The sequence below is a fragment of the Notechis scutatus genome, chromosome 1 (genome assembly GCF_049901735.1).
Source record: "Notechis scutatus isolate UNSWTSFEM ecotype Mainland chromosome 1, rNotScu1.2, whole genome shotgun sequence".
In the NCBI taxonomy this organism is placed as follows: domain Eukaryota; kingdom Metazoa; phylum Chordata; class Lepidosauria; order Squamata; family Elapidae; genus Notechis; species Notechis scutatus.
Window position 1 is genome coordinate 272,013,714 of NC_142009.1, and position 25,152 is coordinate 272,038,865.

General features: G+C 38.5%; 1 protein-coding gene across 8 annotated transcripts in view; it reads right to left on the reverse strand.

Annotated features, from left to right (window-relative positions):
- Positions 1 to 25,152, reverse strand: part of ACTN1 (actinin alpha 1) — a 119,796-nt gene that overhangs the window by 22,666 nt on the left and 71,978 nt on the right. For 3 of the 8 annotated variants that reach the window (XM_026671127.2, XM_026671128.2, XM_026671129.2), the window contains exons 4-11: positions 23,343 to 23,429; positions 21,508 to 21,595; positions 17,999 to 18,077; positions 16,011 to 16,092; positions 13,962 to 14,047; positions 4,720 to 4,812; positions 2,996 to 3,226; positions 1,837 to 1,984 (exon numbers count right to left, since the gene is read on the reverse strand). In XM_026671127.2, coding sequence (XP_026526912.1) covers positions 1,837 to 1,984; positions 2,996 to 3,226; positions 4,720 to 4,812; positions 13,962 to 14,047; positions 16,011 to 16,092; positions 17,999 to 18,077; positions 21,508 to 21,595; positions 23,343 to 23,429 — 894 coding nt within the window. Of the gene's footprint in view, positions 1 to 1,836; positions 1,985 to 2,995; positions 3,227 to 4,719; positions 4,813 to 7,318; positions 7,401 to 11,533; positions 11,620 to 13,961; positions 14,048 to 16,010; positions 16,093 to 17,998; positions 18,078 to 21,507; positions 21,596 to 23,342; positions 23,430 to 25,152 lie in introns of those variants that run through there. The other 5 variants (XM_026671130.2, XM_087951592.1, XM_087951591.1 and 2 more) reach the window with 3 other exon arrangements.

The window sequence follows — 25,152 nt, forward strand, 5'->3', positions numbered from 1 at the left end:
AGGAGCCCCTATGGGATCACCACTGTCACCTGTCATTGCAAACCTGTTCATGGAAGAATTCGAATCCAGAGCCCTAGCTAATGCCACCCACAAACCCAAAGTATGGTTAAGATACATCGATGACACATTTGTGATTTGGCCCCATGGAAAAGAAAACCTAAACAATTTCCTAACACACCTAAACAGCACACAGCCTAAAATCAAGTTCACCATGGAAACGGAAACAAACAACTACCATTCCTAGATGTACTAATCTACAAAAAACAGATGGCACACGAGGACACATCATATACCAGAAGAAAACACACACCAACCGCTACCTCAACGCCCAATCCCACCACCACCCAGCACAGATAAACTCTGTGGCCAAAACACTAATCGCCAGAACCAAACGCCTGGCAGACAAGACACACATAAAGACTGAACTATGCACCCTGACTAAAGTACTGACAGCTAACGGCTTCCACAAAAGCAAAATCACCGGCTTGATCCACAAAAACACACTGAGACATAATAGAGACCTAGAAGATGAACAGACCTATGGAACAGCTGTCCTGCCCTACATAAGAGGTACAACAGACAAAATCAGTAAGATACTACACAGGCATCACATCAAGACTGCCTTCAAAACAGACAGAAAAATACCAGCCATCCTAAGAAACCCCAAAGATAAAATTGACCTGGAAAACCAAGGCATATATTAAGTCCCCTGTGCATCATGCCCTGCCATATACATTGGACAGACCAACAGAAGAATAAGTACCCGCCTGGATGAACACAAAAATGCAGTAAAAAAGCTGGAACACACTTCCTCACTAGTCCAACACATGAAAGCAACAGGTCATATCATCGAATTCAATGGCACCAAAACCCTAGCCACTATAGAAAACCCTAGCCACAGAATTATCAGAGAAGCCATAGAGATTGAAAAAAGACCTGAAAGCATGAATAGAAGAGATGATTCCACCAGACTGTCAATTATTTGGAAGCCTGCACTCACAAACAAAAAAATATCCACACCACAAGCCAGGCAAACACCTGGGCACAAACAGATCCCCCCTGATACCTCCAGCTCAAACACACCCCAACCAGGCACCCAGATGAAACCTAGCTTCCTAATAAATGATAGCCATCCATTTACTCGGAGCCAAGCCACACTAAAAGCCTCCAATACAGGAAACACAATGTTGCCAGCCAATAAAGACAAAAAAAGCCACAAAACAGACAGAAGATATTAGAAACACCAATCAAGCAGAACACAGCAAATTCCAAGACCAGTAAACACAGACCAAGACTCCCAACCAATCAGGATGAAGAAAAAAAAACATTCTGGCACAGCAGTAGGCTAGCCCCAAATTTAAAACTGAAATGGCTGTGAAAGTCTGACTCACAGACGAACACAATACAGAAGCCTGATGATGGCAGATGAGATTCTGCCGAAACGTTGCTACAACTTTAAAAGCACAACTATAATGATGTGGGAAAATACCCGAACAAAGCTGAATACCATACATACATGCATACATAAACAGCTGTATCCTATCCTTCTAATGCAGGGGTCTTCAAACTTGACAGCTTTAAAGACTTGTGGACTTCAACTCTCAGAATTTCTCCTCCAGTCATGTTACCTCAGGAATTCTGGGAGTTGAAGTCCACAAGTCTTAAACTTGCCAAGTTTGAAGACCCTCTGCTCTAATGCATATACATCACTCCTGCAAGTTAAAGCACTCAAAGTTTTGTCCCTACTAACTTGATGGTTTTTATCATTCAATTCTATCGTGTCTAGACTACAAAAATCTCTTAATAATAAAAGGACACATTTGGGTGTTGTGTTACCCTCTGTCCAGGATTCATGAATGGAAGCTTTTTGCCGGAACTTCTCTGCCAAATGATCCAGTCGTTCTAATCGTCGAATGTCATTCAACAGCCACTCTTCATAGCCTTTCTCAGCCTGCTCCAGGCCACTCCAGGCGTTATTTATATCCTGTAGTATAACGACAGCAGAAGCATAACACTCTCAAGAAAAGGCAGATGGATTCAAAATAATTGAAACATTTCTCCACACAGTGTGAATTAAGTTTGGGGGAGCCTCTACAATCGCACTATGAATGGGTGGCAAAGACTGGAAGATAGATCGGTGGCAAATGACTAAAGCTCTGGCAAGGGGATCGATTACAAAACAAGGTCGGAGCGCTAAAGGCAGTTAACAACTGAAATCAGAAAGGACTGGGACAGATAACAGATTGTTTGGAGAGGTTCCCTACCAAACATTTTAAGTTGCTAAGGCCTGAAGTTCTCCAGCAGAGGGATGTATTTTCATTTCCCTCCTGGGATTGATTTGGTGGTGAAGAATTTGCTCAGAGATTTTGATAATAAGAAATTTTATCCCCTCCAGTGATTTGTATATTTTCCTCCTTATTTAAGGAAGTTTGTTTAAGAAGAGGCCACTTCCTGTCTTCATCTAAGGAGGGGTATCCAATCTTGGCAACTTTGTAAGTTGTGGATGCTGGCTAGGGAATTCTGGGAGTTGAAATCCATAAGTTTTATTGTTTCCAAGGTCAGATGCCCTATCTGGGTTCAAATCCCCTATTGACCATGGGAGCTCATTCTACTGCTCAAGCTAATTCAGGGCAAGCTGAGGGGGGAAAGCTGGAGGAAGGAGCACTAAAATACTATTTTAAGCTCATGAAAGGAAGATGGATTTAAATCTAACAAAACCATTTAAAGAGTATGTAAATTTGTTATTCAGTTGCCTTAGGTTAAAACAAAAGATCTTACATGTGGTGTCTGTTTTCTAGAAGGGACAACCTGTTGGAATAGTATGGTATCACTTGGCAATTTGTAATCGGTGGCTACTACAGTTGTAGTAAGGCCCATGGCAACCAATATACATTCAGCTCTAGGAAATTGAGTTCCACTGGGCCATGAAAGCAGCAGTAACAGTAGGAAACCCCTTTGCCAAGTCATCGTGTATGAACTCATTAATCTAACACACCGAAACCATTTTCCCTTCTGAAGGCATGAAGGCTGGCCTGTTGCTAAGCCTCAGCTTAGTTTGCAATGTGTTGAAGTTGATTTCCAGCTGGCATTTCTCTTGGACTTTGGGAGGCTTGTGAAGGCGGCGGTAATCTCGGAAGTCTTCCAGTTTCTGCTGCATGGCTTGCATGGTGTTCTCAGGTGTCCGATTCTCCAACCAGGGTATGGTGCGTCGGATCCATTCCAACAGCTGGAAATACCAAGAAGGGAAAAGTCAGAATTGCTGGAAACTAAAATCATAGCTAGCATTAAATTTGGCCAAGACTTTGATTTCTGTTGGGAAATTTTGCATTTTCTTCCGTAGTAGGTAGCAGCACACAGCCAGACTTGGCTGATCCTCTCCCAAATTAAGTAGAGATAACTTAACTAGTATTTGGATGGAAGGTTATTTGGAAATGTCAAGACTCCGGCTAGATAGGGAAGTCTTAAGATATTCTGGAAGAAGGCCATAAAAAATCTCTTATTTATTACTGCCAGGCAAATCACACAGAGAGACATAAAATTCAGCATGAGGGAGCCTTTTTCCCTTTTGTCTTTACAGCTGCATGACAAATTTGTTCATTCATCCCTGAGACTAATTTTGGGAGGCAGGATTAGTATTAGGAAGGGATCTATCTTAAGAGAGGACTTGTGTTTTTAGAGCATGAGGAGAGAGGCAGCAGTTCTTTGTGTCTTGTGGAACTGTCTTGATTAAAGATAACTGCTCAAACATTTAGAAGACCAAAGGTTCTATCCCTGAGTGTGATGGTATGTGAGAATGACCTTGGGAGACAAGGCAACGAGATGCAGCCAAGGTCAGATAAAAGCCAGCCTTCTCACAAAGCTAATTCTGGGTCATAATGTGTATCTATTTATCTTACAGATTGAATAATCTATTATTATATTTATTTATTACTATCTGGCTACTTAACCTTGGTTCTGTGCATGCTGTTTTGAAATTACTAGAGAGCTCAGGTATTTAAGTAGTATGAACTGCTGATATTAGTACTCATTGTAGATTTAAAACCCGCTTGGATACAATACTATTTTAATGTAAATGTAAATATTATATGAAGCCACAGTTCCAGGAACCATCCCAAGAGACATGGCAGCAGCATACCCCCATTGCAATTGTTCACAAAGATTTTGATTGTTATATTCCATACTGACTTTCCTGGGACAGGGGCTCTCCAGCTGTCTTTACCTGTCCCATCTGGGCCATAAAGAGGGGCCACGCTTCAGATCCCAACCGTGTATGGGCTGATAGGGCCCCGAGGAGAGCTTTTTCTTTCATGGGGTCTACCCTCTGAAATATCTCTTTGGAGATTAGATTTGTCCTGCACCTGTTGGCCTGCTGTAAGATTTTGAAAACTTGGCTTTGTTCTGAAGCCTGGGACCTTGCGGGGGTACAAACCCCATCTTCTGATTATGTTGAATGTTGGACAGGTGTTTTTACAATCTCTCCTGGTTCCTGTATGTTTTATATTTATTCTGTATGTGTTTAGCTTTTTAATATTGTTAGCTGCCCAGAGTTGAAATGGAAGGTCATATAAATCGACTAAATAATAAAAACAGCATGCTGTAAACAACAGTGCTGTTCTGTTTCTTCTCTCCTTGCACATTTGCTGTTGCACTCCAGTAAATTAGACTGTTCTAAAGAACTCTCCTGGCTATACCAAAGAAATCGAAAGCAAGGCTACCTACATCACTGGCCAACTTCTCATAGTCTTCCATTAGCTGTTCATTCTCTTGATTCACAGCCAGCACCTTGCAGATGCGATTGGCTGCTGTTTCAGCCTGTTAACAAGAGAGAAAGAGAACAAGAGAGGGGGAAAAACAGAATCATTAGCAAAGATGTTCCATGTTCCAACCCATTTCTAAGAGAATGTTATTTGTCCCATTTTCTTGTAATACTTCAAAAACTTGTTAGTACCACCACTTCTGGGAGATTAGGATGAGAGATGCATTTTGGGAATTTCAATTTGAATGTGAACTTGTCCAACCTGAAATGATTTTATTTTTCCATCCACTAAAACAAAATCATCAAAGATAAAAGGGCCTGAAGTAATCAATGGAAAGAATGGGAAGAAAAGCAACCAGCCCTGAATTCAGATCCCAGTTAAAAACAATAACTGATGATCCTTTGCATTGTTATGAGGTTAGGCATTTGGCACAAGCCATATAATGATGTCACATGAGTCACAAGGTCATCACGCAAATTATGTAAATGATCGCGTAACATGTGACATCACTTGTACCTTTGTACATCCAGCAAAATGCTGATGATTGGGAGTTGCAGTATTCCATGCTGCAATATTATTTCAATGGAGTTATTTGCAAATTTTACTTGACAATAATTTTATTTTAAAAACAAGAGCAGCTGTTTTGTAACTTTCTGTCTTTTGTTCTTGTGGGTTTTACTGGTTGCTAGCAAACAGTAACCTCAATTCTCTAGCATGTTTGAACTTCTGTATCCTATCACAATGGCCAAAATAAATAACAAAGTCCAAGCTTTGTTCCAAAATGTTCAAATACTTCTTTACAGTATTATATGGGATCACCTATATAGAGACCAAAGAGAACTAAGCTTTCAGAGAACAATGCTTTTGCTTTACAGACTTATAGTGAAGAAGCAAAGGAAAAAAATCATAAATAATAGTACTTAAAGTCAATAAATATGTATTTTAAAATGCATGGCTATATCATCCCAAATTAAAGAGATAGCATCCAAAGTATACTTTGTAGGAAATAGTTATTTTAAATCTCCTCTGATCCCGATAACCAGGTTGCTACAAAGTATTTTATATCAAAAAAAGGAGATCAACAAAACAGCAAAATTGTCTTGCTTTTTCTCTAGGATATGGGTGTGCCCTAGGTTTAAAAGTGCCATAAAACTATGTTCTGCAGTCTTTATTAGGTTAAGTGTTTCATTATATCATTGCTTTGTTATTTTTCATATGTGATCTCCATCTTCTAATTAAAGTACAGTACGGCACTGTTCTCTGAACACTGAAACTTTTTATGATTTTAAGCTTGTATTAAAATCAGTCAATAATAATTGTCAATTGCAAAAGGCTACACTACTTGGACATTGTGACATCCTAGATTCTTGGGAAGAACTCTATGCATATAAGGTCCAACACCAGCTAAAGAATTGGCAGCTGTGACTTCACGTTGTTGTGAATAGTTAATAATAATTTGCTTCTGTTTACCTTGCTTTGACCAATAAAAATACAAGCTTTCAAATTCCACAAGATTGTTCTCGCAATCTGGATACTGACAGCACAATTTGATATATTTTTATTTCAAATTAAGTCTGAGTTTGACTCATGCTTAGTTTTAGATACGTCACATAATATACAGTAATTAAATTTTCAGCTATTTACTGAACATTGTGCTCTGGCTCATACAAATGCTTTTAACCAGTTTAATTAAAGCAGGAGGTTAAAATTCCAGCTGTAAGTAGCTATACTCTTGAAGCACTGATTTGGGAAGTGAGAAATTAGCTATGTTACAAAATCCACTTCTTCACATTAACTGCTCATAAAATATATTGTACTGGATATGTATAATACAGAGTGAAAAATACTGATCTATGGACTTATATGAACTGATTGTTTCCTCTATCAAGGATCGAATTGTTTTGAAGATATTTTTTCAACTATTTTTTACTGTATTTTGACAGTAAAAAAGTTTTTTTTCCCCCAAGCTATGTTTGTCCTAAAGTTTCACTCATCAGAATACACCATTTTTCTGGGTCACTGTCCAGTTTTAAAAAAGGAGGGGATCTTAATTAATGAACTAAGTATGAGAATAGCTTGGACAAAGACACATCCATGGAATTTCCCTGAAAGATGCCAAACTGCAGTGGCTCTGAGAGCTGCAGATTTTACAAGTTTGTCTCACCTCTTTGCTTCATTATCACATTAAAAAAAATACAGAATAAACATGGTTATTGCACTTTGCTTCTAAGTTAATCCATGAATGAAAGTCAATATCCATTTTTTCAGGAAACATTAAAAAAAAGACTAAAGCTGAATTAAAAGGCTTTATTTCCAGAAATCCACAAAATAATGTATTAAAAACAAGTTATAAGTACCAATTTAGTAATTAAAAATGCTCATGCACTTTAGGGTTATGAAAGTTAGAAGCAGCTGGGGAGGAAAGGAAGCAAACTGACCGTAGGGAGTGTATATTTAGAGAAATACTCAGATAACACCCCCAGACACACACACACACACAAATCAAATGAAGGAAAAGCAACCCTACATACACACACATATGACAGGCAGGGGCCCTGTACCTTCAGTGACTCAGTATAACAGAATGAAAGAAGCAGAAAGTTGACCATGTGACCTCCCCTTCAGAGCTGGTAGCAGTAATGAGAAATCTGAATGAGAAATGGAGCGACAACACAGTAAATCACCTAGTCAAGAACTGGGGTGGCAACTGAAAAGATAACCATGTGCTCCTAGGCCTGCAGCAAAATGCTACATACTCACTGTGCATTAGCCCTGCCAGCTAAAAGAAATGGGTCAGGAAAAAGCTTCAGAGGAACCAAATCCTTGCGGTAAGCCTCCCCACTCTGATCCCTTCTAAAGTGGTCATAGTTCGAGGAGACCTTTAACCAAGCCAATGCGGTCTAGAACATCTCACCCCTGGTCAACTCACTCCATCTGTCTTGCTATAGCCAACTCCCCAAAGGACAACTCCACTCAGGATAGATAACTCAAGAGAGGGACAAGTAAATTGCAAGAGGCTTTGTCTTGCTTCAAGTTTGAATCTTCTCAAGTTGGAACTCCTCAAGGCTGGGGTCAGCCAGAACATGGAGTCACTTGTCCCTCTCTTGAATGATCCTGCATTGAATTGTCCCACGGTGAGTTGGCCATGCGAATTGGCCATGGTGAGTCGTCCCCTTCCAAAGCCAATGAAATGAACGATTATGTCATGCACGCCCTATAGCCAGGTCATTTCTGAGTCAGGTTCATCCTCATTGTGCTTCTTGTGTACCTAGATTTAACCAGTGGGTTACGCCTTCATCTAAACTAAGGACTTTGCATTATTTGAGTTGAATCCTCTCTTCCTGTCCTAAGATACAAAAGGGAGAAGCTAGAGTGGCTGTGTATTTCTTAATTCTTTCACTTTCTTGCAGGTAGATTGTGGGGATGTGAAACTTAGGGCTTCCTACCCCCACTCCCCACTTTTATCCAATTTACTTTTTGTGAAACAAAACAGGAAGTATGAGTTTTTTTGTGAAATGTTAAAACAGGGAGCACAAGCCTGTCAACTACACAAAGATGTATGGAATTAACTCTGATATAACTGAGTCAGCCAATAGTTCTGTCTTGACTGTTAACCAATTCCAGGTAGGACAGTTACTCATGATCTGAGCCAGACCCATCATGTTAATATGAACATGGCTGACATGTTAGACTTTAACTCCCACTGTCCCCATCCAACCCATGGTTTGGTCCAAATCCTCTCATTGGGGAAGGCAGTTACTTGATCAATTATGTTTAATAAACTTTACACAAGTTATTTGTTCTGTGAGAACAAATCTAACAAATATTCTAACTGAGAAAAATTTTCCAACAAGATGGGTAACAATGCTAATTGCAGGCTAAACATAGGATCTACTCATTGGTGGATGGAATGTTATTTTAACAGTTGTATTCACCTATCACTCAAAGAAATGAAATAGTGAATTGTTATTTAAAATGAGTAGCAAAAAGTATATATTTCTATTTATTTACTGACAAGGGTTTCAGTTAACATATTGAAACTTGCTGGAAAACTTCTGTCAAATTGCTACTTTCCAAAGAAATGAAACCAAATCTATGTATTCAAACAAAACTCTTTGATTGTAAATGTGGTAAGTTTAAAAACCAACTCTGTATATGCTGATGTATATATTCTGCCTTCTGCTACATTTCATACTATTTACAGAAGAGGATTTTCCACCAGTCTCAAGCAGAACTGAGTGGAAAGTTTTAGGGACCATTCTAAAATAAACTTGCATTTATAATCCACATTTTCTCTTAAGCACTGAAACAGCTTTAGAAAAGGCGTTTAGTAAACTGGTGACACAGGTATTTGAAAACCTGGGTTTTCAATTTAAAATAATTGATATAAATTCAATTTATATCCCAGTTTTCTCAAACTTTTTTTATATATTAAAAGGAGAATGAATAAAATGTGTTATTTTAAAACACACACACCTATCTGCACACATTAAAAATATCTGCTATAAGTAACATCCTTCTGCAGAGTATATTCTCTAAATAGTCACTTTAAGTACATTATTAAGTTTTAGGTCCAATTCTATCATTTCCAAAATGACAAGGAGGTACTATTGGAAACAACTCAATCAGAAACTAATGCAGTTTATCAGCTACACATGAACTGGGTCTGTACTTACAACTTAGTTTATAGTATTTAAAATTGAATGCAAACTTTAAAACCCTATAGCTTGATAATTATTTTGGAAAATGAATAAAAATGTGCATGCTAATTGTTATTATAAGAAGATTACATAATGGAAAGTTAGGGTGAAATTTCTAAGATTGACTTGTGCAGTGAGCAAGATCAAGGCTCACATTGGCTGTCCTCAAGTAAGCACAAGGATCCAACGCGAAGCTATAAGAACATGGACTAAAGTCTGCTTTCCCCTTGGTAACTTATACTCAGGTATGGATAAATACATTAATGCCAATTCTGAATGACACACATCAGCTGTTTTTTGTTTGTTTTTACAAACTGCACACAATCAGTGAAATGGAATCCATAGAAAGCAAATACAAGCTGTGCCCAAGTACAAAAAAGTCAAGGGAAGAGCAGCTAGCTGTATGGCATGGGGGAGGGGAATCAGTAGAGAGATGATTATAGAGAATTTAAAGAACAAAATAAAGCTGAAAGGATAAGAAAACATCACAAATGACACAAAGTAAAAATAATGCCAGGAATACCACTGAGTGGCAGAAGACAAAGAGGTGGAAGCAAGGATAAGCAAGAAAAAGAAAGAGTATGCAGAAACTCTTGTAATACAATCTAGCCTTAGGACTAGATATTAATGCAGCTGTACCCCAACAAGTGTGTTGGAGTGTAAATGGAATTCTTCACTCCAATGTAGGGTTTCCAGCACATAAAAGGTAAATTCCAGGTTGGGGAAAGCAAAGTAGGACAGGACTTAATACTGCATTTAAGTATTACGGTGGCCTTAGAATTTTCTCCTCGTGTGGAGGAAAGATCTGGGATCTTCAGAATGACTCCTGAGAAATCTTTTGGAGGGTGGAACTGGAAAATTGGACACATGTGTCTTCTTTTTTAAAAAAAAGTTGTTTTGGGAGAGGTCCGTGTAGGCATGTTCTGATCACATTGATATTAAAACATTATCAACAGGAGAGAAGGGTTTTTTTATGATTACATATATCCTAAAGAGCAAGTTTATGTCTACAATTATAAACAAGCTGGAATCTATAACTCTACTAATCATATATGTAGCCAATAGCTAATGGAATCCTCTCGCTTATTGAAAGAAGAAATAAAACCTTTTGAATGGCTGGCTTTTTTTTTTCCACTACAGGAAACAAATCATATACAATGGCACTCATGTACAGCTTTTTTCAATATAGATACAGAAACTACAGCCTGGAGAGAAAAATCCGAATGAAGGCTCTGCTCATCCTTGCTCCTCTTTTAACATTTTTCTGCCAAAGGTTGCCTGATCTCTATTCTGCCCCTCTCTCAGGAAAAATGAGTCATGGTTCCTTCCACTTTTGGGACATTTCTAATTTATCCTCCACAAGAACTGGGATAAAGATTCAATTTGAAAGGAAACCATGTTTTAGAAGAAAAAACATCGGAAGAGTTTAAAAAAAGGACCTCTCTCTACAGGTCCTACAACTGGCCATTTCACTCCACATTGAAGTCTGTGTGGTTGCACTTGCAAAACATCTGAAAAGAAGAAGTGTGGCTGAGCTCCACCAGCAGCAGGGTCTCACCTCTAGTATAATGGTAGTTATGGCCACACTACTAAAAACACCTGTAAACTGGCCTTTTTAACCAACCCCCCCCCCCTCCAACTGTTTCACTACTGTAAATATTAGACTAGTGCTACCTCAGTCTTGAAGAACAATCAGGCGTAAGAGCTTCCAAGGGATTCTGCACCCGGCAGAGAAAATTGAGGCTTTGAGGAAGCTTCCCACTTGGAGAAGACATGAGCATTGTCAAATAAAGTAGAACGTGTTTCCTTAATTTGGATTAGTGTCAATACAGCTTGGGAGCTGTAGGCGGGAAACTTATGTCCAGGAAAAAGCAGAGTTCTTCTATGTTGCAAGAAAGAAACAGAGAGCTCAGCAAAGTTAAGGTCTTTTTTTTTTTTTAATCCCCAAGATGTTAAGAGCTCAAAGTGAAAGCCAGCACTGGATTCCATATCTGTAAGAATTTATAATACTTTTCTCTAAATTTGATGGGCAGGAAATAGGAGGAGGAGGAGGGGTGGTTAGGAGTAAAGGCTCACCTTCTGCGCACCTGAGAAGGCGTGGTAGTAACATGAAACATAGGTCATAATGGCCTTCTCATCCGGCCTTAGCGTGCCTATAATATCTGTGCAAAGAAGGAGAAGAGGTTGAAAGGATAAAGTAAGAAGCAGCACACAGAATAAAATAAAACAGTCATGGGTGATAAAGAGAGGGGGGAAACTTCCCATCATGCATTGCAGGACAGGCCAAACAGATTTCCATGCGGAGTGCTGGGAATTTGAATCAGAATATGGTTGGCAGAATTGGCTTTGTGGACTCCATGAACCTATTACCACCACCCCTGTCAGTTTTACGCACTATTGAACTTGCACCTTTTTTTTTTTTTTACACAACTCCACAGTCAGTATATTCAGCCCACTTGGACATGGGCAAAATTAAATTTCTAGGAAACCAACTCCTGGCAGAAAGTAGACCTAGCAAAACAAAACAATGTTATAACTTCTTTGGATGAGTTATTTGTTTACTAATTTTTGTGCTCATGAAAAACCTTCATAACTATAGCCCTCTTTTGACTGAATAAACCTTTTGGCCAATTAGAGCCAAACTATATCTTGGGAAATATTGCCAGCACTCCCTTCAAACAGTTTAACTTCCAAGTTGCATGACTACCGTGAATGAACGAACATTCCTCATCAACAGAACTTCTCTCTTTCTAAGTGTTACTGTATCAGAACAAAGAAGTCTTGCTTTTTCTCCAACATGTTAGCTTTCCTTAAAGAGAGAATTATTGCCAAGGGGAAACAACCATTCATGGAAACAGATTATATGCATTGCATGATCCTTAGTGTCATCTTATGAAATACACCCAATTCCCAGAAATCTCAGGTTTGTAATTGCAGAATAAAGGGGTGTGTGTGTGTATTGAATACTTGTCATTTCAGACATGTGCAGCAAAAAAAGCTCTTGATTAATCCCTTGTCCAATATAGAAATATCATAAATCAACTATGCCATATAATCAGATTGGATATTGGATTACTATCCAAGAAATGGTAGACTGAACTCAATTATAAGATCAGTGATATCATAGGGGAATTCATACTGAAAGTATTTAATCATTTGGAAGGTTTGAAATACAATAACAAATGTTTTAGATTAGCTTCTGCTTTGTTTTAGAAGACATATATCTCTCAAACCAAAAGTGAAGGGCCTATCTTGAGTTCAACACAGTTCAATAGGTTTGACAGTCACCTGTTAGAATTCCTACAATATTTGGAATATGCATGTATGTTTAAGAACATAAGTTTTTGTAGAGTACGCTCAAGCCCATTTAGTCCAGAATTATTTTGTAAATATTCCCTACACCTTTAAGGGGATTTTGGTGACTCTTCTATCTATTGCTGCCTTGAGTCAAAATTTATGTGCTTTTTTAATGCCTTTTTGAATTAGTTTGCAAGTTCAAACTGAGAAAGGCAAGCTTATCTAATCACTTTCATGCTGCATCTTCATTTGTAATTGTATAGTTAATTTTCCAAATTTCTGTTTTCATATTATATACCCAGTACACATCTGTGTCTTCTAAATGAAAAATGGGGAGCATCTGTCAGCCTGGATCTTGGTACTAAATCATCCACGCACCTGACATGAAATAGTTTCTTATTTATATCTCAGTTCATTGCAGTAATTCAGAATTAGTTCTTACTAGATTCAATCACATTTACTTCTAAGCAAATGTGAAAATTATTGCAAAGCCCCTTTGATCCAGAACAAATTATGAGACAACAAGGAACAATTGATTCATTAAATTATAATCTTCAGTGACAAGTTCTTACTTGGGAATGAGCAACATTTCAGAGGATTAAAAGAAAATAATGCATACCTACTTATCTAGGAAAGCCAGCCATTTGCAAGATTGTGCAGTTTCACAAAACAAGTAGAACTACCCTATGACAATTCTTTTTTTTAGAGGGTAAGGTCTTCTGACATCAGCAAAACAATTCTGCACAAAGTGACACAATGGCTATTAAATTGTCAACTTCTACAGTACTTCATTCACAAAGTTGTATTGCTGAGGTATTGTGGATGAAAAACATTTTTGCAGAAGCCCAGTTATTTATTTTCCTGGTGAAAATTGATCTTCCTGAAGCTCACCTCAAGAGAAATGCTTGCACTGAGTGGGTCAAGGGAGAGTTCCTAGGGCTTTCAAAGAGGCTACAAGACTTATTCAGAGAATGACTTGGCGTTGCATCACTGACTGTAGAACTGCATTTGATTAATATGTGCTCCCAGATTCCTACACACTTGGAGTACCACTAAGACAACGCTGCTTTCAAATAATAATAACAAAGATGCCCATAGCTAGATAGGAAAGAGAAAGGGAGAGAGCCAGAGAGAGCAAGAAAGAGGCTTGGACATTAGCAAGAGGACCAGGTGCGCTGTGTGGAAGGAGCTTGGAATCCTGTGATACCTTCTGGGCTCCTGAGAAGGCGTGGTAGAAGCTAGAAACATAGGTCATGATGGCCTTCTCGTCAGGACGGGCTGTTCCAACAATGTCTGTCAAAGAAAACCTGAAGTTAAAGAGCATCTTAACTTAGGGGAAGTGAGAAAAGTGAGGTACTAGGGGCACCAAGTGAAGAGTGGAATAACTTTTTAGCTCCTGTACGGTTTTTTTTACAAAGGCCTCTTTGGAGAAGGCTCTCCTGGGTTGAAGGGCAGTTATGCCTGCTTTTCTTCCCCTTGCTTAAAAAAAAGTTCTTTGAGAAATCTGCAGATTAGCACCTCCAAAAGGATAAGTGCCTATTAGGTCAGCAAAAATATGGAACATACGACCTCTAGATCAGGGGTCTCCAACCTTGGCCACTTTAAGACTTGTGGACTTGAACTCCTAGAGTTCCTCAGCCAGCAAAGCTGGCTGAGGAACTCTGGGAATTGAAGTCCACAAGGTCTTAAAGTTGTCAAGGTTGGAAACCCCTGCTCTACATAGTGACTGTACTAAATGAAACTTCTATTGTCCCTCCAACCAAAACTTGCCAATTGTTTTCAATCTGCTTTTGGCCTGAGTGTTCCAAGCATTTGTTGAAGGATTATTATTATTATTTATTATTTTATTTATTTGTATCCCAACTTTATTATTTTTACAAATAATTCAAGTTGGCGAACCTATCCACCACACCTTCCTCCTCCTATTTTTCCCACAACAACCCTCTGAAGTGAGATGGGCTGAGAGAGAGAGAGAGAGGGACTGGCCCAAAGTCAGCCAAGCTGGTTTTCATGGCTAAGACAGGACTTGAACTCACAAGTCTCCTGCTTTCTAGCCTGGTGCCTTAACCACTAGACCGAACTGATTATAGGAGTAGGTGCTGATCATTTTTCAAATAAACGCTAATGTTTTTCACAGCATCTCCTTGCTGCTATAAGGGAGAAAAGGAATGAGTATGATGATCTCCAGAATACAAAAAAAAAACCTTTGATGTGGGTCTAACTATTCATTTCTTCTATGAGTTTTGTTGGGATCCCATTTAAACTCTTTACCTTGAGATAGTAAATCCAGAGGCTCTCTGTAAAAGAGCACGGTGTCTTGGGAATCTCACCTAAAACTACTTGAAGAGCATAAAGGTGAACATTAAACAAATTCATGACCTAGATGGAAGGAAACAACTCCAAAGAGCCTAGCAAACAATAAAACGTTTCCCCAAACTTTAAGGAAAAAAGTAAAGGGCCTGAAAAACAAAGGCAATGATAAAACTAGAATTCAGTGCCAGTGTTGATTTCTAAAATACAAGGAGCAAAAATGAGTATTTAACATCAGTACCCTGGAAGCAGATGTCCAAGAACAGAGGGTTCCATTGAACCTCTGTTGATCCTATTTAAAGGGCAGTGGCCTAAGAAATAAAATGTCAAGATAAACTATTTAAAAAGGGAAAAGACAATGAAGGATGACTAGTCCTTTGTTCTGTTTTCTCTTTATGTATTGTAGATTGCTATCATATCACTGTTTGCTGAGAATTCAACTTGTTTGCCCAAGGTGGAACACTGCGTGAGTCAAAGACAGGTGTGCAGCTATTACTGAGGCTCAAAAAGCACACCAGTTAAAGAAAGCATAAATGCCACTCTGCTACTATTTGTCTTAGCCCAGCTCATGTGCTTTTGCTACTACATGGAGCTAATGACCATGACAGGATCTCATGACTGGAACAAAATCATGCAGGACTTGACAGATCATGTTAGAAAGCCCCAAATCTGTGCTGCTCCTACTGATATGTACACAAATGTTTTCTCTGTTGTCCTGTTAATCAAATGGCATTAGTATTGTGCAGGATCCAGAAATTAGAGCAATATTTTAAGACTGGTTGCTGTAGATGTATCAGAACTTAGTCTGATCTAAATGGGTCTAAATGTGTGACAAGGAGGGAATGATCGAGTAAGAATCTCAGTTCTAATAAATAAAGCCACTTTGAGGAACCTTTTGGGGGAAGTGGGAGGAAGAGAAGGGAAACAAAACTGGATTTTACTATACCTTCTGCATCCAACATCTTTGGAATATCTAAGTATCTTTCAGCCACATCAAAAGCTGTATTCAGATTTGTAAGAGGATCGTCCTAATAAAAAGAATGGTTTTATTAGCAGTAAATACATAATACAAGAAAATACTTCAATAATCATCAGTTACATAGCATATTTCACTGAAAAGCTAGATTAGTTGACCCAAAGGAAATAAATTTAACTGATCTAGCACATTTCTTCATGAAAAATTACTTTTTATGTTCTCCAGATTATAAATAACCTATAGGCACATTTTTATTTAGCTTTTTGAGTATTTTAATAGTAATTCGTTTTACTGTCTTATATAGAGAAGATTGCTATGCTTTTAACAACAGTCAAACAAAGTCAACTCCCTCCAAGGTCTGCACATTCAAGGTTACCATTTGACTGGACCTAGAAATGGACATTTTGATTGATACCCCCACTGATTATGGAATTCCCTCTCCATAGAGACCCACATTGTTCCTACTCTTGCAGGTTTCAGGTAAACAGTTAAGATCTATTTATTTCATTTAGCACAGGAGGCGGGCATATTGTGAGTGAAGGTTGGAATCTGGTACAGTTATAACTATTATTTTGATACTTGGCAAAATGCATACTTTTGATGTTTGGTTTTGCCTGTATTATGGATTAACTTTTGGGTTTTGAGGGAAGTGCTTTTTATTTTATGCTGATCTTGATTATCACAAACAAATAAATACATATACATCTCAGTTCAGGTTATATACACTACAAGAAACAGAAGATGTAGTCTTGTCATTAACTCTGCTATTTTCATATATTTTTTTTAAAAAAAAGGAGGGGGGAACCAGAGAACTTTACATGCTTTGCATAGGTAGCCTCATAAACACCCTTCTATGAAGAGCATTTTAGGAACTGACAATTAAGACATTTCTTCTAAAAGAGGAAAATGAAATCCTTTTGCCTTTAATTTGGGGAACTCAATGTAACAATGTACAAGGAACAAAAAGAACCTTTTAAAAAGTTGCTGAAACATCCATTTTAGTTAACTACAAAACCATGTGAATTATATTATAGATAACATTTGGAGCAAATCTACAATCACTGCAGTTTTGTTTAAATTGTTCTTCTTTTTATCAATGTTAAGCATAGAAAGATTAGATTAACCTGATTTTCCAGTATGCCATTTTATTATTTTCTAATATATATGACCTGTTAGCTGAAATATCTCCACTTATTTTAACTTAGAGACAGTTGAGGAAAAGCATTTTTAGAACTTACTGATAAATTAAATGAGTGTCAAAACTTTTAGTCAGAATCGGCAATAGGATTTAAATTGCAGATGGCTGCGATTTAACAAATGTTATAATCACAGTGATTTATCAGACTCAGTTAAGTGAACTTCAGAAATTGTGGACATGTTTTCCATTTAGATACCTTCCCAAAATGATGGATAAATCCAACTGTATCAAAAATAATTTCAACAATTGACTGAATTTACATCATGGGTGCAATTACATATAATCTGTAAATTGATGCAAATAAAATCAGATGTAATAGATATTCAGCTTTAGCAGCCATGCCTTCCTTCTGAAAAGCCCATTTAACTGTATTATGTTTAAAAACACTAAATACACATTTGTGCAAACACATGTTAAACATTATTGAAATGTCACAAACTGCTATCTTTCTAACCTTCTGCAAATTAAAGCATTTGAATTACCTGAGCTAGAATTCTGAAGGCCAAGGAACTGTCAATCTGCTGTTAATCTAGATCTTCATCAGCATATAACCGTTTCTCTTTCCAACCTGGTGCCTTCCACATGTGTTTTGAAATGGGAGTCAGTCCAGCACATTTGGAGAACATCAAGTCAAAGAAGACTGCCTCAAAATATATCTGAGCTTTTCAGAGAATCTATTTCATCTTAGGTAAAATTATCCAAAGGTTTTATTCTTTGGGGATCTATAAACTTGAGACAGCCCCAAAGTTTAATACAGTACCTTTCTTAGTTTTCCATAATCAATAAGTTCTGGACGATGTCTGTGGATCAACGCACAAAAACCAAGACCATCCTTCCAGCTATAAGAGAGATGAAACACAATTAGATATTTTTCAAGATGCCCAAGGACCACAAGGGGACAAATTTGAAAGCAAACTGAAGAAATCTAAAAACAATAGTGTTCTCTTTGCAGACAACTGGGCAGAGAGAATATAGCTGGTTTAGATGGCATGAGCCTTGGTGGGGCAGTGGTTAGAATGCAGTACTGCGGGTTACTTCTGCTGACTGTTGGCTGCCAGCAGTTTGGCAGTTCAAGTCTCACCAGCTCAGCCATCCATGCTTCCGAGGTCGGTGAAATGAGGACCTAGATTATTGGGGGCAATATGCTGACTCTGTAAACTGCTTGGAGAGGGCTGTAAAGCACTGTGAAGCGGTATATAAGTCTAAGTGCTTTTGCTATCTTCCAAAATTACAAATGCTATTAACTTACAAATCTCTTCATCCTGAGCCAGCACAACCAACAATCAGGGGCAATTCAAACTGAGGGCCAACATGAAGTGTGTGTGTGTGGGGGGCGGGAAATAAGTTGGCCATCTAGAGATTAATTGTACTTGAATTAAATCAAAGTTTCTATTCATTTTTGAAAGGTCAACCAGTTTCATATTTAGAAGGACCTGGCACCTAGTACCAAAGTAGACTGTGGAATAAAAATAAATAAGGTATATTGTTTTATCGGTCACTAATAATGGGTATATCCGATAAAATAATGTTAAATTATTGTTTGCTCTTCCTTTTCTCAGATTTTGGCAAACAATTATTCTAGTTTGTCTACAGATGTAAAAAGGAATACTGTGACATAACACATGAGCTGTTTTCTTCAAATGAGCGAAATATATTTATTTACAGGTAGTCATTGATTTACAACAGTTCACAGTAAATCACTCTTTTTTTGTCTTTATCTGCCACAACTATTCAAGCTCAAGAAACAGAAATACCATTCGGATGAGGGCATAAGAGATTTATGCTTTGGGAAGAGAATTTTAATGGTGTGGGCATAAGCACATCCCCATCATTCAAAAGTCACTGTGCCCATCTCAAAACTAGTTCAATATTGTGGCAGCTGGAAATGGGGAAATGCTTCCCTGGCTGTGCTTTGGCTGAAAGTGCTTGTGCTTCTCGGGGAAGAAGGACTAGCCACTTAACATTTAAGTGGACGTGAAAGGTACAAGGAATAGCTTTGGGATTCTGGTATTATCAGGAGGCAAAGAAAACCCAGTGGAAATAACTTAAGAGGTATGTGTAAAGCAATATTGAAGAACCATTTCCGGAAATACCGGAAGTGACAAAATGGGCCTGTTTTTCGGCCTCCAAAGGCTGCAGAGGCTTCCCTTGAGCCCCCGGATGATGAAAACGGCTTCTCCCCAGGCTCCAGAGGCCCTCCGGAGGCTGAAAACGGGCACTTCTGGTATTTCCAGGAAGGCTCATTTTTCCCCCCCCCCCCCCGAGGCTGCAGAGGCTTCCCTCAAGCCTCTGGGAGGCCGAAAAAGGCCTCAAACGGGCCAAAAATCAGCTGGGAGGTGTGTGTATGTCTGCAGGTAAAGGGTGGCGGGCGGCAGTGTTGTTGCGTGCACATGCACAGGGAGGCGGGGTGCATTGCATTTTGGGTGCCAGCACATGCATGCTTTTGGCACACCACAACAAAAAGGTTCGCTATTACTGATATATAGGTAGTCAGCACAACAGTTCACTTAGTGACCATTCAAAGTTACAACAGAACTGAAAAAAGTGAACTTATGACCGTTTTTCACACTTTTGACCATTGCAGCATCCCCCATGGTCACATGATCAAAATTTGGATGCTTAGCAACTGATTCACATTTATGACAGTCGTTCCTGGAGTTATGTGATCCCTTTTTGCGACCTTCTGACAAGCAAAGTCAATGGGAAACCAGATTCACTTCACTAATTTAACAACTGCAGTGAGTCACTTAACAAATGTGGCAAGAAAAGCCATAAAATGGGACAAACTCACTTTAAAAAAAATGTTTTGCTTAGCAACATAAATTTTGGGCTCAATTGTGGTCATTACTCGAGTACTTTAACAGAACTGAGGTGAGAGAGGAAAGAATAAGCATTTCAACATCTCTCGCTCGGTTTCAAGATATAATATTCCTTTACATTCTACTTCTTTGTAGATTTTTGGCAGTTGTGTTGACTAACTATATTTCAATGGCTCAGGAGGAGGAGAGCAGTAGAGAAAGTAAATACACAAACACGTCATTAGAACATGATGCATTACTTCCATTCTGGGCTGCTGGGATCAACCACTGTTAATGATCAGCTCATGCCTAGCTTTATCATTCAAGCTTTCAAAACCAAGGTATACAGAAACATAGATAGAAACAGGTCTGGTAGAGAAATGTGTATTTTGAAATGAATGTCTTATATGAGTGAAGCCTCTTGTCAGGCAACGATAAAGGAAGAAAAACAGCAGTAGCAACTACATTCCCTTCCTTGGCTTCTCAACCCATTAGTTTGCATTAATTACTTTGTAAGTAATGTAAGAGCCATTTTACATGTTGCTGTATATAACTTTAAGTCCTATAAAAGTTCTTTTCATCATCTCTCCATAGATTGCTAAACCACAGCATAACATTAGCTTTCCATTTGCACATTGAATAAACCAACATGAAACGACATTGCTGTCATGTTTCAAGTATAACAAAGAACTGTTGTTTAACTTAACAGATGAAGAAGGAAAATGAGCTCAGCGTTCATGTTTATCTTGACAACTTTTAGTTTAGCAAAGTGGGAATTTAGTCTGAACTGGTCCTATCTTTATCTTGGCTGGATAAAAGTTTTTTTTTTAAAGCCTCCGCATTTTAACATACATACCAGGGGGAATTGCATGTGGGTCAGCAAACAACAAATTATGAAAGCAGCATTGTGTTTTTGTGATACAAGGTCCAACTGTTTCGCAGGGATGTTGTCACACACATGTAAAAAGGGGCAAAGTTTCTGTTGCATCAATGCAACATTGTTTGACAGAAACGTCAGTCCTGAAGATGTGTCTGATGCCACGGTAACAGAGGAAGAAACCTTTCAGCCAGTCAAAGCCTTCAAATCCTGAACTGGAAGAGCACAAACACTCCATCTTCCTCCATCTAAGTCACAGGCGTCAAACTCACGGCGTCACATTGCCATCACGTGATATTTTGCAACGTTTTCCCCCCTGTGAACCTGGGGTGGGCGTGGCCTGTGCGTGACTCGCGGCGTCACATTGCCGTCACGTGATATTTTGCAACGTTTTTCCCCCTTTGTGGACCTGGGGTGGGTGTGGCCTGTTTCTTAATGTGAGGTTTAAGAAAAGCTGAGTTGATCATTAAGCAGCATTCAAATCTTTTAAATGAGCTTTTTCTTCAACTCGGGACAGGCACTGGTTGTGCAACTGAGGTATGTGACATATCAGAAAAGCAATATTTTCAGGGAACTGCTCTTTATGCTCTTTACCTAATATGGAAGTTTTGGATGTTCACATTTTTGTAAGGGGCAGTTTTCCTCTGGCACCACAGCAAAAGGCCTTCTTTCGCAGATGTCTCTGCAGAAAAAAAAGATACAAGCATTAGTTCCAAGTTTTCTTTGATCATTCTGACCTTTGAAGCCATTGAAGAGAATGTAGACGGCCCCTTTCATTTGCACTTCCAAATCCCCCAAGAACTAGTTTTATGTTGAAAGCTCAGAGTAAAATAGTAAAAAGTAAAATAAAAGTAAGTAGCCCAGAGTCTTCTGGATTGAACAGCCACAGCTAATTTTAATTAATAATAACAATACTAATAATAATAAAATGCAAACTAAAATTAGCAACCAAGCAATGAAAGTAGTAATAGTTTACTCAACTCAAAAGTTATGATAATTAGGTGCAAGCTTTAGAATGCTCAATAACTTTTTAAGATGAACTGCCTTAATAAAAATATTGCTGTGAAGGTTATGATCAATTTGATTATATGCATTGCATTATTTTAGTGACTGAGAGAGTGCAGCATTTAATATTTAAAAATAAATGTTTACATTTACTTTGTTATTTACATCCAATCTTCATTATTTTTATAAATAACTCAAGGTGGCAAACCTATGGAATACTCCTTCCTATTTTTATTTTCACAGCAACCAAGAAGAGAATGAATGACTGGTTCAAAGTCACCCAGCTGGCTTTCATGCCTAAGGCTGGTTTCTAGCTGGGTGCCTTAACCACTAGACTAGATCAAATATAGGCTTCAATATTAAATATTTAAGGTACATCAGTCTTATTTTAAAAATGTAAAGTACAGTCACTGGTATTTTTCCCATACCCCTTTCCCTCACTGAGATTTTATGATGCTTTTGGCACTTGGCACCTGAAAGTGAAAAACTGCCACTGATGTTGCGTTTCCATACCACAGTGTTCATTTGAAATGCTCTTTCTTTAAGGTTTCTTTAAACTTTAAAAAATTAGGTTATAAATATAGAATGCTGTTCTTTCAACTCTTTTCAAAAGCACTTAGTTGAGTAAAATAATACAGAGAAATAGTCAAATTTGCTTTCCGTCAAATGCAAATACTCAGTGATTATGTGAACATGCCCATGTAGTTTTATTGACAATAACATGGAATTAATTTGCTATTGGTTTTTTTCCCCCTCTGTGGGGCTGTTTTCAACTTCCCAGCCCTCTAATTTTTAATGGTCACACATCCAAGGGCTATGCAGACCCAGCTCTAAAATCAGATCTTCCTTTCTCTTTCTCAGGACTATCAACATGCTGCCGCATATATAAAACAAATCCGTTCACAACTATTAACGTAGCACAATAATTACAAAGATGAACTAAGTATAAAATAATACTAAGTGAATAAAAAGGCCAAACTAAAGAGGCATCTCTTGAAGCTCTTTCAGAAAGCTAAACAAACCGAGATTCCTGAGGAAGCTTATTCCAAAGTGTGGACAGGCAAAAAGAGCTTGGAAAGAGAACTCTGCCTTCCCTGAAGACCTTAATGCCTAGGCAGGTTCAGAATAATAAAGTGAAGCCTGCTCTACAATGTCATGAAAGCTGCCAGCCTGTGTCCATCATTCTTCTGCCAAGTGAGAGAATCCAGACTTGGAACTCCTTAACTCTGCATTTTGCAAATAGAATCAGCATCTTTCAGATACCTCAGTGCAATTAATCAAGCAGAGACACTAACTTCCAGCTGACGTGCAAGTATCCTTCATTCAGAGTATAGGTTTCGTGTTCTTTCCTTGAGGCAGCTCATAATATACACTTTCCTCATCATAACTATCCGCGGAAGAGATGAGAACCTGTTGGGATTTACCTTCTACTGAGATATCTTGAATGGCAAAACGAAGGATGATGGTCCAAATCATGCCAAGGGTCATTTTTGCATTCCCATCAACAATCTCTGTAAAAAAAATGTAGCAGTTGAACAACTAAAAATAAATAAGCATGTTCTTAAAAGAACCATTAATCCAACAGCAGAGGTAGATACCCCCTGAAACCTATGGTGGGAAGAGGGGCAGAGGGCACATAAAAACTCTCTGGACTTATGAAGAAGATCAGCAATCATCCACCAAGGAGAAAAAGATCCAAATTCTCTGAATGCATATTGCTTCTCTAGTCTGAGGTTGAATGGTTTGGTTTTCTTTTTAATATAGTTCCATTTGTTTATTTTAGTTTTAGTTTATTTTATTGTCATTGCACCTCGTACAAGGAAATCAAACACCATCTTCAGTGCACATCATGACCATGAAAATAAACACAAACACACATCCTTCACACTCCACACATTGAACCGAAAACCCGCAACTCTGCACCAACACTGCACTACACAGTGGAATTCAAAAGAGCTACTGCCCTGGGATAGAAGCTGTTTTTCAGTCTATTTGTCCTAGTTTTTATTATTCTGTACCGTCTGCCAGATGATAATAGTTCGAAAAAAGGGTTCCCAGGATGAGATGGATCTTTGAGAATGTTTTGAACTTCCTTAAGGTAGCGGGAGCTATGAAGCTTTTCCAAAGAGGGGAGAGGGCAACCAATGATCCTCTGGGCAATGACGTTAACTCTCTGGAGTGCTTTCCTATCTGCCACTGTGCAAGTGGCAAACAGAGGTGCAGTAAGTTAAGATACTCTCTATGGTGCAGCGGTAGAAGGTCACCAGCAGTTTTTCATTCAGTTGTTTTCTGAGAAGTCTCAGGTAGTATAATCTCTGCTGGGCCCTTTTGACCAGGGCTGCAATGTGGGCACCCCAGGTCAGGTCCTCTTTTAGGGTAACACCCAGAAACTTAAAACTGGCCACTTGCTCCACTCCGTCTCCATTGATAAGCAAGGGCTGGATGTCTGATCTGTTCCTGTTATTTGACCGATGTATATGATGCCTTCCTGTCTGACTGCTCAAGACAATTTACAGTTTAAGCTTTAGCACATCCTGCTTTCAGAGGGTTAGCTTGAGAATCTGTTTTTAAAAACCAGAAACAACAGCTGGGCTCAGTCAATGTTTAAAAAATATGATCTGGTTGGCTGAATTAGCCTCCTTTCACAATTTGTAATATTTAGAAATAGGCTGGTTGTTTACTGGTGTTACCCAATGCCTGTGTCCACATCAGCACACAAAAGGAAGTTCAGTTCCTATCAACTGGTAGAAGAATCTTGAAGGTAGTCAAAAGAAAGAAACCCGTTTGTCTTTCTGGTCAATATGATGCTCAGAGATTCCCATCAGATCTTGTTTCCCCCCAAGATATCAGCTAATCAGTTCCTCTAATAGCTGAGAACCTGCAGCTGAAAATTAACAATAAAATGCTGGCACATAAACATTTCTGCTCCACCTAGAGCTCCATAGAGAAGCAGCTATATCCTCCTTTACAGCAAAACAACAGAATCTTGTGATTTCTTAAAGAGCAAAGAAATGAAATGCGGGTGGTAGAGCCACTGGATTTATTTATATGGTCGTTCATTACACAGTTTGGGATATAACGGGTATTTTTGCATCGAACTAACAGTGTTATGTGATAAGAAAAAAAACTGTTTTGTTTAATCCAGAAAGGCGTTAATTCTTTTACTTAATTCAAGCTTGATTACCCTATTACATGAAAAAAGGTCTATCGTGCCCACCCAATGCAAATAACACT